At 47.7% G+C, this 14,302-nt stretch overlaps 1 protein-coding gene across 1 annotated transcript; it reads left to right on the top strand.

Moving 5' to 3' along the window:
* The first annotated feature begins 10,214 nt into the window (after positions 1–10,214).
* Positions 10,215–13,562, top strand: LOC138667310 (uncharacterized). Its single transcript, XM_069755550.1, has 3 exons — positions 10,215–10,659; positions 11,983–12,402; positions 12,875–13,562. The coding sequence occupies exons 2-3, from the start codon at positions 11,983–11,985 to the stop codon at positions 13,400–13,402; spliced, it is 948 nt and encodes a 315-aa protein (XP_069611651.1). The 5' UTR covers positions 10,215–10,659; the 3' UTR covers positions 13,403–13,562.
* Positions 13,563–14,302: the final 740 nt, after the last annotated feature.

Genomic DNA, 14,302 nt, shown 5'->3' with positions numbered 1-14,302 from the left:
CTGCAGTGCGCAGGCCTCGGGAAAGGTCAGAGAGGCCCAGCGCCTGTGCACTACAGTACTTTGCTCTGCCCTCAACAGGGAGGATAAAGTACGCCTGCGCTGGAGCCGCAGCGCGAACACCAGAAGAGGACGTCATCGTAAGAAGATGGGAGGCGCCAGACCGCGACTCCCATCGTAGTGGGACCGCCCCTGGGTGAGTATAATCTAACCTCTTTTTCTCATCTTTCAGGATACATCGGGGGTTTATCTACAGCATTACAGAATGCTGTAGATAAGCCCCTGATGCTGGTGGGCTTAGCTCATCTTCCATTTAGGGGGTGACAGGTTCCCTAATCTATGCAGCCTGCATTGTGCCATGCAGAAAGAGTCAAAATAAAACTATGTAAAACAAGCAAAACAGGTTACAAAATAAAAGGGAGAAATTTCAGAAAACTTAATAAAATTCATAAAATCTATTCTGGTCCTTGAGTTTTTGGGAACCAAATTTTGAAACCCACAACTTATTTTATATTGTTTGGCTAAATTCAGACATCCATGTTACACAGTCCGAGGCATACATGCATTTGTAGAGTTTTGTTCAGAGTCTCGCAGCTGGTCCGTAAGTCTCCATCCATGCTCGCTTGTGAAATATGGATTACTGAATTCAGCCTTAGGGCTCATACCCAGCACACGGGCAGAACCAGCGCCTGTGGTTTGTTCTGCCGGTCGTACTGGGATCAAACCTGGACCCATTCGGTCCTTGTGGGAGGCTGATCCCTATATCTCGGGTTTCAGACCTCCCACCGCCACGGGAGTCGCACTGTTAGATGCACAATTTCTTTAGGGCAAGGAGAATATTTTTTATGAGCCTGTACCTCGGACTAATTCACAATTCCATGTTGGCGACGGTTCGACTGGGCTGCCATAATAGATGTGTATCCAGTGGCCACTTGGCATGCGTGTTTTAATTAAGCCCCCAAGCATTTCCAAGCCCCCTGCTGGCGTGGTTTCCTCATTGAGCTTTGAAATACCGTCTACCGTTTACACTGAGCTCAGCCCGTTAGCATACTAATAGGAACTTTATTCATTAGAAGAGGTGGGGGCCAGGAGCGCTCCTCTCTGCAGTCCTGACCAGGAGACAAAATGGAGTCACGCCAATCTGTGTTAGTATGCCCGTCCAAAGATGGCGGCTGTTCCCTCATCACACCTCCCTGCTTTAGAGGGCGCTAGGGGGCATCACATTCCTGTGTTCCCCCATGCGCCCTTCCACGCCTTCTCTTTGCTGGGACAACCCATCAGCATTACCATGAGGATTTCCCCTTCCTCCCACGTCACCAATCCGTGACGTCACTACCCAGGCCCAGCTCTCCTGCGCCCCCTTTGTCTCTCAGGTCAGTAAGGGAACTGCACCTAGAGCAAATGGCCGCAGGGGAGACTGCCCTGTTACCCACACTGGGTATTCTAGGATTCACAATCAGAGTAAAAGGATCAGCCCAAAATTAATTTATGATTTAATTGCCTTAAGGGCGCACTAGATAATTACAAGGAATATACAATCACAATATATCAAGAGTTACAGTCAGAGTACAATATAACAACAATAATACAAGGCTTAAAGGTATAAAGCTGGAGGTCAATTTACCAGGTTGAAGGTCGCTTGTTGAAGCCGGGGGCGCGCAGCATTCTGCAGGTCCAAATAACTTAGTTGCCGGGCAGCCCCCAGAAAGCATGTGCTTGCTCCCCTCTGGCTGGCATACCCTGTTCCTTAAGATATCAGCATGATCTTCTTCTGTGGAGTGAGTCTCTCCCAGTGACCTCAGCTTCTTCTTAAACCTGGCTGAGCCCCCCTGCCTGCTTTCTGGGTGGGCTTAGCAATCTCCACCCCCTCTGCCTCCCTGCAAGATTTATTCCAATATCTAATAAATGGGATAACTTCCCTCAGGATGATCGGATCAGCACACGGGCAGTACCAGCGCCTGTGGTTTGTTCTGCCGGTCGTACTGGGATCAAACCTGGACCCATTCGGTCCCTGTGGGAGGCTGATCCCTATATCTCGGGTTTCAGACCTCCCACCGCCACGGGAGTCGCACTGTTAGATGCACAATTTCTTTAGGGCAAGGAGAATATTTTTTATGAGCCTGTACCTCGGACGATGCGTCCATAATTCACAATTCCATGTTGGCGACGGTTCGACTGGGCTGCCATAATAGATGTGTATCCAGTGGCCACTTGGCATGCGTGTTTTAATTAAGCCTCCAAGCATTTCCACGCCCCCTGCTGGCGTGGTTTCCTCATTGAGCTTTGAAATACCGTCTACCGTTTACACTGAGCTCAGCCCGTTAGCATACTAATAGGAACTTTATTCATTAGAAGAGGTGGGGGCCAGGAGCGCTCCTCTCTGCAGTCCTGACCAGGAGACAAAATGGAGTCACGCCAATCTGTGTTAGTATGCCCGTCCAAAGATGGCGGCTGTTCCCTCATCACACACCCATAAAAGAAAGATACCGTCCTGTACCCCCAGCTCATTATCAGTATGCCAAGGACATGTTGCGAGAGATGAAGGAGGCTGGGGTAGTGAGAAATAGCTGTAGCCCCTGGGCAGCTCCATTAATCCTCGTTAGGAAGATGGCACCATGAGGATGTGTGTGGATTATAGGCAATTAAACCGCATTACACATAAGGATGCATACCCCCTGCCTAGAATAGAGGAGTCCTTGGCTGCTTTAAAGTCTGCTAACTACTTCTCTACCTTGGATCTCACCAGTGGGTACTGGCAGGTTCCCGTGGCAGAGGTGGACAAGGAAAAGACGGCCTTAATGACGCCGATAGGTCTCTGCAAGTTCAACTACATGCCCTTTGGATTGTGTAACGCCCCGGGGATGTTCCAGAGGATGATGGAGTGCTGTTTGGGACACAAGAACTTTGAGACTGTGCTGCTATATCTGGACGATGTCATTGTCTTCTCTAAGACCTATGAAGACCATTTGAAGCACCTGGCTGAGGTATTTGAAGCGCTGTCCAACTTTGGCTTAAAGGTGAAACCGTCCAAATGCCATCTGCTAAAACCCAAAGTACAGTACCTGGGCCATGTGGTGAGTGCGGAAGGAGTGGCCCCAGACCCCGACAAGGTCAAAGTGATCAAGGACTGGCCGCAGCCCAGTAACCTCCATGAAGTCCGGCAGTTCCTCGGGTTGGTGGGCTACTACCGGAGGTTTATCAAGGACTTCACCAAGAAGGTCGCGCCGTTGCAAGACCTGTTGGTGGGCCAACCCAAGGGTAAGAATACCCCGTTTGATTGGAACGACGGACTGGAAGGATCGTTCACCTGCTTAAAATCGGCACTGACGGGAGAATAAGTACTACCCTACCATGAATATGACCAACCGTTTGTATTGTAAACGGATGCCAGCAACGTGGGGCTGGGAGCTGTGCTGTCCCAGGTCCAGAAGGGCAAGGAAAGAGTAATCGCTTACGCCAGCAGGAAACCTCGCCCCACTGAAAGGAACCCAGACAACTACAGTTCCTTTAAGCTGGAGTTCCTCGCCGTTGTTTGGGCCGTGACGAAGAGGTTCAATCACTACCTGGCCTCAGCAAAATTCACCATCTTCACAGATAATAATCCACTAACGCACTTGGACACAGCAGAACTCGGTGCCTTGGAGCAGCGGTTGATGGCCCGGTTGTCCAATTACGACTTCACCATCAAGTACCGGGCGGGGCACAAGAATGCGAATGCCGATGCATTGTCCCGAATGCCTCACCTGCCCGAAACAGGGGAAGATCCAGAAGCATTTGAAGTAGAGCTGCCCGCCTTTCATCGCCCCAAGGCAACTCAGTGTTCCCATCATGTGGAGAACAGGTGCAGAAACAAACAGGGCGCCCCGTTGAATCCCCTGCCCCATCACGGGTGGACAGAGAACCAGGATGGTGACCCTGCGGTCCATCGGGTGAAAGAGCTCCTGACGCAGGCAGGTTTGCATCCCGGCCCGAATGATCCACCAGAGGCATTACAGTTGTGGAAGGAGAGGGGCAAACTGTTTATTCACGATGGCAAGCTGTGCTGAAGGAGCATCGACCCCCGCACTCACGAATTGGTATGGCAGATCGTGGTCCCAAGACAAGATGTGCCAATGGTCCTGGGAGCGTACCATGATGGGGCAGGACACTTCGGATGGATGAAGCTGGAGAGGCTACTCCGTGGGATGTTCTACTGGATCGGCATGAAGAAAGCCATCGAGAAGTGGTGTCGAGAGTGTGGCCTCTGTAGCCTACGCCGGAAGGATCGTGACAGTCAACGGGCTCCCTTGCAGCCCATCATCACCAAACGGCCGCTCGAGTTGGTCGCACTGGATCACGTAAAGCTAACACCTAGCCGGTCAGGTTATATCTACGCTCTCACCATGGTGGACCACTACTCCAGGTTCCTGGTAGTCATGCCAGTCAAAGATCTAATGGCTAGGATGGCTGCCAAAACCTTGCAGCAGTACTTCTGCAGACCCCATGGGTACCCGGAGAAGGTGTTGACCAATCAGGGACCAGCATTTGAAGCGGAGGTGTTCCAGGAGTTCTGCAATTTGTACGGGTGTAAGAAGATCAGAACCATGCCGTACCATCCACAGACCAACGGGATGTGTGAGAAGATGAACCAAGTGGTGATCGACTTACTGAAGACCTTACCTGTAGAGGAGCGGAACTTGTGGCCCACAAAGTTACCAGACTTGGTAGATATGTACAACCACATCCCGGTGAATTCCACCAACTGCACCCCAGCATACCTGATGCGAGGAAGGTCTAGCAAGTTACCCGTAGATCTGGACATGGGGGTCCTGACCCCCAAACATATATCGCCAGATGCGGATTGGGATACCGAGAGGCAGCAAAGGTACCGCAAAGTACAGGAATGTGTAGAAAGAAGTCTCGCCCAAGCCAGACAAAAGCAAGAAAGGGACTACAACCAGTATGCTCCGCGGCTTCATTGTCACCTGGTGAGCAGGTACTCAAACGAAAGAGGAGACTACACAAGCTTGATGACCAATGGGAAGCGGAACCGTATACCATTCTGCCCTCTGATTTCGACAATACGAAGGTCTGTCTCATCAGCAAAGACGGAGGGGAAACCTCAACGGCCATATCCAGAGACCACCTTAAAATATGTCCTGATAAGCTGAGCGATGGGGAAAGGGATCCCGGGACTTCTTCGCCCGTGGAAGAGGAAAAGATGATACACATTGTTCTTGGCGATTTTCCCCAGTCTTGGACTCAAATAAATCAGGCCATTGTGGTACCTGTCTTAACATTTCGTTAACTGTGACCGCCAGAACTAAATGAGGTGCCAGGGCATCTGGACCCGCAAGCGCAGCCGACCCCACCAGAAGATGCGATGCCAACAGTCGAACCAGCAAGCCCTCCCTCTGCCATCGGTGAATCTGCCATGCCCACCATTAGTAGTGGCAGCTCTGAGAACTCCAGCATGCCAGTGCTGCCCAGACTCACTAGAAGTGTAGCTAGAAGACAGTGCACTACACCAGCGATAGCAAGCGTAGGGGGCCCTGTCAGGCCAATAGCAACCCCTGCGCTGCGGAGGTCTACGCGTAGTACCCAGAATCAGACTCCACTTCGCTATAAAACTTGGAGATATTAACGATAGTTGCTATTTAGTTGAAAATGTTTGTGTAAATATCTGTGTTACAGGTTTTAAAAATGGACAATGGTGTGATGGACAGTGAATCACTCCAAAACTTTCACAGGGGCCCCTTTGTTTACCCGGGGTCCCTGCTGTTCTATGGTTGCACCTACTGAACTGGGAGTCATGAACTGTGCATGACCAATCTTTTGCAACGTTCAAGCGTCCTTGACGGAAAGCACTGTTATATTTACTTGTTCATAGTATTTAAGAATTCTGTGTGTTTTCTATTAACATGTATTGTTATTCTTCTTTTCCCAGTCCGGGAGTACTGGATTTAATCGAGGGGGAGTGCAGCGCCCCAGAGTCCTGGTCGTTGCAGTATTGTCGCTCTGCCACTAGGGGAGTGATGTTATGTCTGATTGCACTAAAGGAGTTCACCTGACCAGGTATCACATTCACACATTACACTTCACACTCCGGCCACCAGGGGGAGCAAAAGGCTCTATGTATTAGGCCACTCCTCACACTCTGGTAAAACTGGGGGTTGGACAGGAAGTTAGCCAGAAAGAGCCCAGGAGAGGTCGGGAGAGGACCTGTCAGAAGTGGGAACCTGGCAGGTACCTAGCAGAAAGACAGATTGTTACGGAGCCGCACCTGCACTACCTTGCGGCGGCATCTCAAGGAAGGACACGAAGCGAAGTATATTGTGGAGAAGTGAGAAGCGGGATCATAGTACGAAGGAGATAGAACCAGAAGGAGTCGTGCCCCTAAGACTGTCGCAACATCCTTCTGAGGCGCGTAGCCGGTGGCCGGAGCACCGAGGAAGTAACAGACTCCACGCATTACTTCAGACAGCGGCAGGACAGTTAATTACAGGTTGGCTGTCTGACTTAAATCACCTAGACGGACATAGTAGGCAATCGTGGGAGAGGGGCGTCTCTAGGGTCCCAGAATAACTCCTGGCCTACCTGTCATACAGGTGCGTCCTAGCCATATTATCTGGGGGACGGAAAGAGGAAGAACAGATACGACAGTTGTGAGGACTATCCCGTGGTGCTCAGCAGGGAAGGACTACAACACACAGGCGCTAGTTGGTAGGCACTGATTTCCACCTGCAAAGGGAACTCTGGATGTGCCTTCGGACCGGCTGGACTCAGTCAGCCCTGTTAGCAGTGCTCTGGATTGTGGACCCCGATTCCTTCAGTAAAAAGGTAAAAAGACTGCAACCCTGTGTCCTCATTCCTCGCACCTTGCACCACGCATCAACAACTTTCATTGGACGCCCCTTAGCAGGGTCTCGGACCGGGTCTAGCCACCGTGACAACCCCGGACCGAGTACCCCGCGGCCCTGTGTCTGGGGGCGCTCCACACTCTATCGCTCTATCATTACCATTAAATAACTATTATCGTCAGTGATATTTTAGTCCTAATACCACAACCTAAAGGACATCACTGTCACTACTAGGCCCGGCACCGTCATCACTCTCTAGGCAACACAAAAGTCACACACGCCCTAACAGATGCTACCAGCTAGGCTACAAGTCCTAGGTTGGTGAGTTACTCAGCCCACTCATCACACTAGCCTCCTTCGTTCACTGAAGCATTCTACCCTATGTCTACACTGGAAGTAATGGCTCACACGCACTTCCCTCCATTACGGCCTAGTTGTCTCTCGAATCTGACTCTGCTCACTCGGTTAAGGTCTACTGGCTCTGATCTCTCTCTGGTCTTCACTTGAGTCTGGTCTCTCTCTGGTCTTCACTTGAGTCTGATCTCTCTCGGATCTTCACTCGGGTCTGGTCTCTCTCGGGTCCTCACTCGGGTCTGGCCTCTCTGGTCTTCAGTTGGGTCTGGTCTCTCTCGGATTTTCCATCGGTCTGCTCTCTTTCTGATTTTCCATCGGGTCTCTCTCTCTCTGGTCTTCGCTCAGGTCTGGTCTCTCTTGGATCTTCAGTCGTGTCTCCTCTCTGTCGGGTCTTCTCTCATGTCTGGTTGTCTCTCTCTCGGCTCTGACTCTGCTCACTCGGTTAAGGTCTCCTGGCTCTGATCTCTCTCAGATCTTCACATGGGTCTGGTCTCTCTCGGATCTTCAGTTGGGTTAGGTCTCTGTCGGGTCTTCGCTCGGGTCTGGTTTCTTGATTCCTTTTCTCAGATCTGGTCTCTTGTAAAGCCAGTTCGCTGTACCCCCCATCTATCTTGCTACAAGTCTGGGCGCCAACTCCTCCCCTTCACTGCCTCCTGGGCCTTTTATAAATATTAACTTCGCCACAGCTATTACCTGACCTGTTTTTTCCTCCAATCTCTTCCCCGAGAGAACATACAATTTACCCTTGAGTTCTTGGTAATGTAATTCTTGCTGTTTTCACTTTCTCTACCATCTTTAACCAGCAGATGGTTGTGTTCAATTGCAGACACTCTGTTAGGCATTGACTGTGTGCATCTTCTCACTTGTCTATTTCCTTACATACAGTATGTCTCCCCTATTTCCTTAGATTTTAAGATTGTGAGCAGAGCCCTCATTCCTCCTGTTTATTTGTAGAATATTGTATTACTCGGTAATGTCTGATACTGTTTGTACATGGACCTTCTGATTTGTAAAGCACTGCAGAATATGATAGCACTATGTAAATAAAATTAATATTACCGTAAGCAACTTTCCACACTGTCAGGAGCCCGATGTAAGTACCATATTTATGTAAGACACAGAATACTAATATAATGCTTTTAGAATATTCCGTATAAAAAGTGATCGGTTGCACTATATGCCTAACAAATTCAATTAGTATTTAATAAAGCATTTTTGTTAGTGGTTGCTTTTTTGTATAATTCTGTTTATTATGCTACTTTACTATTTTTTTTAAATAGTACATGGTTATATTCGTTTATGTAAAACTATATTGCTAAGACAGAATAGCAAAATGTACATAAAATCAAACATGCCATGGTGCTGTCCATTAACCCCTTTGCGGCACAGCAAGGTTTGGCCTTATTGTAAAAGCTCCATTTTTCAAATCTAAATCTTATCCTAGTGATTTTGGATTTGTTTATTCGCGACACTTTTGTACTTTTTATTGGTGATAAATTTAGGTTGATGTGTTTTGTGCTCAGTTATAAAACTGTCAACATTTCTAACAAATTTAAAGAAATTAGCAATGCTCAAATTTTTTATTTTTATGCCTTAAATCAGATCGTTGTACCACACAAAATAGTTAATAAGCATATCTATTTTACCTTTGGTTTACCTACTTAAGCAGAAAAGTGTAACATCTGCGCTGTTTCATGCTTCGGCCGCTAGATGGTACTACATCCCATGTTATTCCTGGGGCTTATGGCTCTGGCATGCCCAGAAGCTAGGAGGTTCATCCTATTCGCTTGGGTTTCTGTCAGATGTCAACACTGAGTGGGGCTTCTCGCTAAATAAACTGTTTGTCAGTTCCCACTGCTAGTCAATGTTTGTGCTACCTGGTTTTACCTGTGTTCTGTGCATCTGGTGTTTCATCCTGATATGTCCTGTTCCCTGACCTCGGCTAGTTCATTGACATTTCATCTGCCTGATAATTTTGTACCTCTTGTACCTCCTGGATCTGACCCGGCTACCTAACTATCCGTCTTGCCAGCTTGCGACACCGAACAGCTGCTAACTCTATGATCTCAGCCCAGGCACGTCTAAGTCCAGATCCCTGTATAGGGGCTAAAGAGTGAAGGCAAGGGCGACTCCTGGTCTCTGAGAAACGGAGAAGCTTTTGACAAGCCTGTTTGTGGTAATCAGTTTGGAAGTGCCTGGTGACTACGAACAGTGCTCATATGACAAATAGCCTTTTGACAATACTTTTCCTTGATATGAATATGATATGTTTATTAAATTTTATAAAGGTAAAAAATAGAATTGAGACTCTCCCATGAAGGCTGTATTTGTGCAGGTGAACAGTAGAACAATGTACCACAACTTCAGAGTCTGATAAATCTTTCTGAAGATCTTTTGTAGTTAAGCAGGGGTTCTGATTTGCCTCTCTAGCAATCCTATGAGCAGCTCTCACTGAAATTTTGCTTGGTCTTCCATACCTTATCTTGACCTCCACTGTTCCTTTAACTGACATTTCTTAATTACATTTCAGACTGAGGAAAGAACAACTTGAAAACGTTTTGCTATCTTCTTCATTTTCAGAGTGTTAGCCAGCTGTTTAGAAGAACACATGGCTGCTGTTTTTTGGCACAAGGTTTAAGGAGGCTGAGTTTAATAAAGCTGTGAAATTTGCATCACGTGACCTTTCCTAATGATGATAGTGAACAAACCATAATCCAAACAGGCTAATTCAAGTCTGAAACCTTGGTCAAAGTTATCTGAGCATACAAATTTCCAAGGCTTACAAAATTTTTACATTGACCAATTTTCCTTTTAGTAATTTTTAAAATGTAAAAAATGAATTTTTTTTAGCCTAAAATACAATAGAAATGTGTCATCTTTAACATTAGGCCTTTTAGGGATGATTTCATTTTCAACTTGCTTAACTGTTCACAATAACAGTAATTTTGACCAAGGTTGCCCAAATTTTTACATGCCACTGTATCATCGAGGTTGGTAGCCTTGGTGATGTAAGGGTACCGTCACACAGTGCAATTTTGATCGCTACGACGGCACGATTTGTGACGTTGCATCGTCACTTAATTATCGTTTCAAACATCGTAGACTGCGGTCACACTACACGATGCACGGCGCTGAAGCGATAAATTCATGACGTATTTGCGATGTAGAAGTCGTATGGGACAGTCGTACGGTCGTGTCACACACGACGATTCAGAGCAAATTTTGCATAATCTGTGCGTGACGTTGTTCACTGGGGGCGTGTTGTGCTACTAGCTAGTGTGCTGATAGGCCAAAGGTTCTGTGCACACAATTGGTTGGAAAATTTGTCACCTGAGCGCTATTGTTCCCAATGCCACCTCACTGCTTTCAAAATTTCCTTTCTTCACTTCGTACTTGGACACTTGGTGGACCTGGACATTGGAATTTTGTACTTCGCTGAATATACCACGCTTTGCACCGCTGCTTCGAGGTATGTAAACCGCTTGGGCGTGGTGGATGGAACGCTGTATGGACGGCATGAGTGCTTCGTTCCACCGCTGAAGCGAAGCGGATGGTACACTGTTGTGACTGGAGGGCTACAATGTGGCAGATGGTACGCTGTTGTGACTGGTCGTGACTGGTGGGCTACAGCGTGGTAGATGGAACGCAGTTTGGTCGGCATGACCGCTTCGTTCCGCCGCTGAAGCGATGCGGATGGTACGCTGTTGTGACTGGTTATGACCGGTTGTGTCTGGTGAGCTATAGCGTGGCAGATGGTACAATGTATGGTCACCATGAGCGCTTTGTGTGGCTGCTGTGGGGAAGCGGGCGGTAGTGGCCTATGGCGTGGCAGATGGAAGTAGCGATGCGGATGGTACGCTGTTGTGACTGGTTGTGACTGGTCGTGACTGGTGGGCTACAGCGTGGTAGATGGAACGCAGTTTGGTCGGCATGACCGCTTCGTTCCGCCGCTGAAGCGATGCGGATGGTACGCTGTTGTGACTGGTTATGACCGGTTGTGTCTGGTGAGCTACAGCGTGGCAGATGGTACAATGTATGGTCACCATGAGCGCTTTGTGTGGCTGCTGTGGGGAAGCGGGCGGTAGTGGCCTATGGCGTGGCAGATGGAAGTAGCGATGCGGATGGTACGCTGTTGTGACTGGTTGTGACTGGTCGTGACTGGTGGGCTACAGCATGGTAGATGGGACACAGTTTGGTCGGCATGACCGCTTCGTTCCGCCGCTGAAGCGATGCGGATGGTACGCTGTTGTGACTGGCTATGACCGGTTGTGTCTGGTGAGCTACAGCGTGGCAGATGGTACAATGTATGGTCACCATGAGCGCTTTGTGTGGCTGCTGTGGGGAAGCGGGCGGTAGTGGCCTATGGCGTGGCAGATGGAAGTAGCGATGCGGATGGTACGCTGTTGTGACTTGTTGTGACTGGTCGTGACTGGTGGGCTACAGCGTGGTAGATGGAACGCAGTTTGGTCGGCATGACCGCTTCGTTCCGCCGCTGAAGCGATGCGGATGGTACGCTGTTGTGACTGGTTATGACCGGTTGTGTCTGGTGAGCTACAGCGTGGCAGATGGTACAATGTATGGTCACCATGAGCGCTTTGTGTGGCTGCTGTAGGGAAGCGGGCGGTACACTGTTTTGGGTTATGGTGGCCTATGGCGTGGCAGATGGAAGAAGCGATGGTAGGCATGAGCGCTTTGTGTGGCTGCTGTTGTTAAGCGTTTGGCACACTGGCAAAAGTATTGTTTAAAGGACTCTTTGTCAACCATGTAATTTTTTTTTATACTTATTTTTCAGATGTCAAATCGTGTGGAGTTCATCAGGGATTTCATCGAAATTTATCAGTCTTTTCCCTGCCTCTGGAAAATCAAATCTCCTGAGTATTGTAACAGGGAAAAGAGGAGGGAGGGTTACTTAAAGCTCATTGAGCTTTACAATTGTCATGCACCCGAAGAGGCAGCAAACGAAGCAGTTATTAAAAAGAAAATCCAGGCGCTCCGCACGGTGTGGAGGAAGGAGCTGAACAAGGTTCTTCAGACTACAAGGTCCGGAGCTTCCACTGAAGATGTTTATGTGCCAAAACTTTGGTATTTTGAACATCTTAATTTTCTGAGGGACCAAGAGGTGCCACGGACTTCCACGTGTCTTCGCAACTTGGCACCTGTTGAACAAATTGTTTCGGAGAACCACGCCGAGCAGGAGTCACAAGGGCAACAAGTAAGTAGCTCTTTGGACGAAAGTTCACCAATGTGTCCTATAATTACATAATTTTTCTCTGCATTTTATGTTTTATACTTCTGATTATCACATCAGTTTGAAGTTGTTACAAAAACATATACACATAAGTAACCCTGTCGCAGTCAAGTATTATATGGGGAACTTAATATGTATGAAATGGCGATATATCTAAACCATACCATCTAAGCAATATAGAAAATAGTATCGCTTCAAGCTGCCGATGTACTCTTGTTGAGACTATTTAGACTATTAAATTTTCGTCAGGTTCCCCTAGCAGTCAGAACAGTGTAGTTCAAAGTATTAAATAAAAGGGAGGGTTAAAGAATATTACTAAGCTTAAAATATATTATAATCTTTTTTTTACCTACTACGAATATATAGTTTGGATGCGGTTATGGTGGTACAACTTTTTGTTGCCGGGTTCATAACTTGTTTTTTTTTTCCCCCCCAGGATGACAGTGCGCAGGAGAGTACACTGGACTGTTCACTGGACTGCACGACAACAGATTTAGTGGAGGCTGCACCTGCCAGGACTCAATCGAGGCAAGGTCAAAGAAAACGGAAAGCCACCTCAGACGCCTCACATGAACTATTGAGCCTTGCTAAGAAGGTGTTGACAAGAAATGTTAGCCCTGCGTTGCAGGGGTTTGGACACTATGTGGTTGACAAACTGGCCAAAATGGACGACAACCAAAGAATACTAGCAGAGCGTCTGATTATGGAAGCAGTAAACAGGGGTACAGATGGGGATTTGGACAAGAACACTTGTTTGGTCTCTTCCCGGCCAATACAGCGGACAGAGCCATCAAATTACAATGGTTGGTCACAGTGTCAGACATCGATGCGACACAATGCTCACGTTTCCCACTTCGGCCAGCCACCCCCTAATAACTCCTACACGCCAATACCGTCACATATGGCTTCGCCCATCAGGCACCAAAGTTTTCAGCCGGAACAATCGTCGTATCATAATTTGTGATTTCCTAACTTCTTTTACATTCCTTTTTATTTTATTGTCTTGTTAAAATAATGTTTCAAATAAAAGCTTTTATTAGAAATTCTATCACTACTTTTTGATTGGTGTGTCTCGATCACAGCACTGTATGAGGGCACAAATTAACGTAACAAATTCATGTACAGTAAACTAATACAAAAAAAATGGAATGATAGTTAAACTAAATATTTTTATTGTAACAACCAAAACTGTCTTATTGGCCCGCCTACAACTGCTGGCACATGTCCCGCAGCTTCTGCAGCTCCTCCATTGCCACATTGTGCTGCTCCTGAATACGCGCCATAGTGTGGATAAGCCTTTCTATGCCGGCTTCAAGATCCTCCTTGTTCACAGTGACGACAGCTGTGGGTCAAAAAACATAACATTAATAACACAGTAGTCTCCCGATGTGTCTTTGCTTCTGTGAAGGAAAAAAAATAATAACAGTCAGCATATAAGGGCAAAACTGACTTGGGGGGGGGTGTTTGGGTTGGGGGTGAAAGAGTGGGCCTGCAACAAAATCAAAATAACTTTATTGTGGGAACCTACTAGGATGTTGAGGCACGGAGGGCACTTCGGGATCTGAGTCTGTGTCGAATGCCTTCTGCTGTCGGCGGCGGCGCTGTCTTTTTGCCTCTGTGAAGGGAACAAAACAAAAAAAAGGTCTGTCAGCATATATGGCAACACTGGCTGCCGGGGGAGGGGGTGGGGGGGAAGAGGGGACCTGCAACTGAATCCAAATCACATAATTGTGGGAACCTACTAGGATCTGGAGGAGTAGAACCGGAGGGCACAGATGTAGCAGAGGCTTTGCGGGATGCCTCGTGGTGGCGGTGGTGCTGTGTCTTTGCCTCTGTGAAGGGAAAAAAAAAAAAAAAAGGTCTG

The sequence above is a fragment of the Ranitomeya imitator genome, chromosome 2, assembly GCF_032444005.1.
Source record: "Ranitomeya imitator isolate aRanImi1 chromosome 2, aRanImi1.pri, whole genome shotgun sequence".
Lineage (NCBI taxonomy): Eukaryota > Metazoa > Chordata > Amphibia > Anura > Dendrobatidae > Ranitomeya > Ranitomeya imitator.
The sequence above is the reverse complement of the archived record's forward strand: the minus strand, read 5'-3'. Positions and strand labels throughout refer to the sequence as shown.

Bases quoted from the DNA above. Each gene is read 5' to 3' on its own strand.
- LOC138667310 (XM_069755550.1), top strand. From the start codon at position 11,983: ATGTCAAATCGTGTGGAGTTCATCAGGGATTTCATCGAAATTTATCAG. The intron at 12,403-12,874 runs GTAAGTAGCTCT...TTTCCCCCCCAG, and splicing joins AGGAGTCACAAGGGCAACAA to GATGACAGTGCGCAGGAGAG.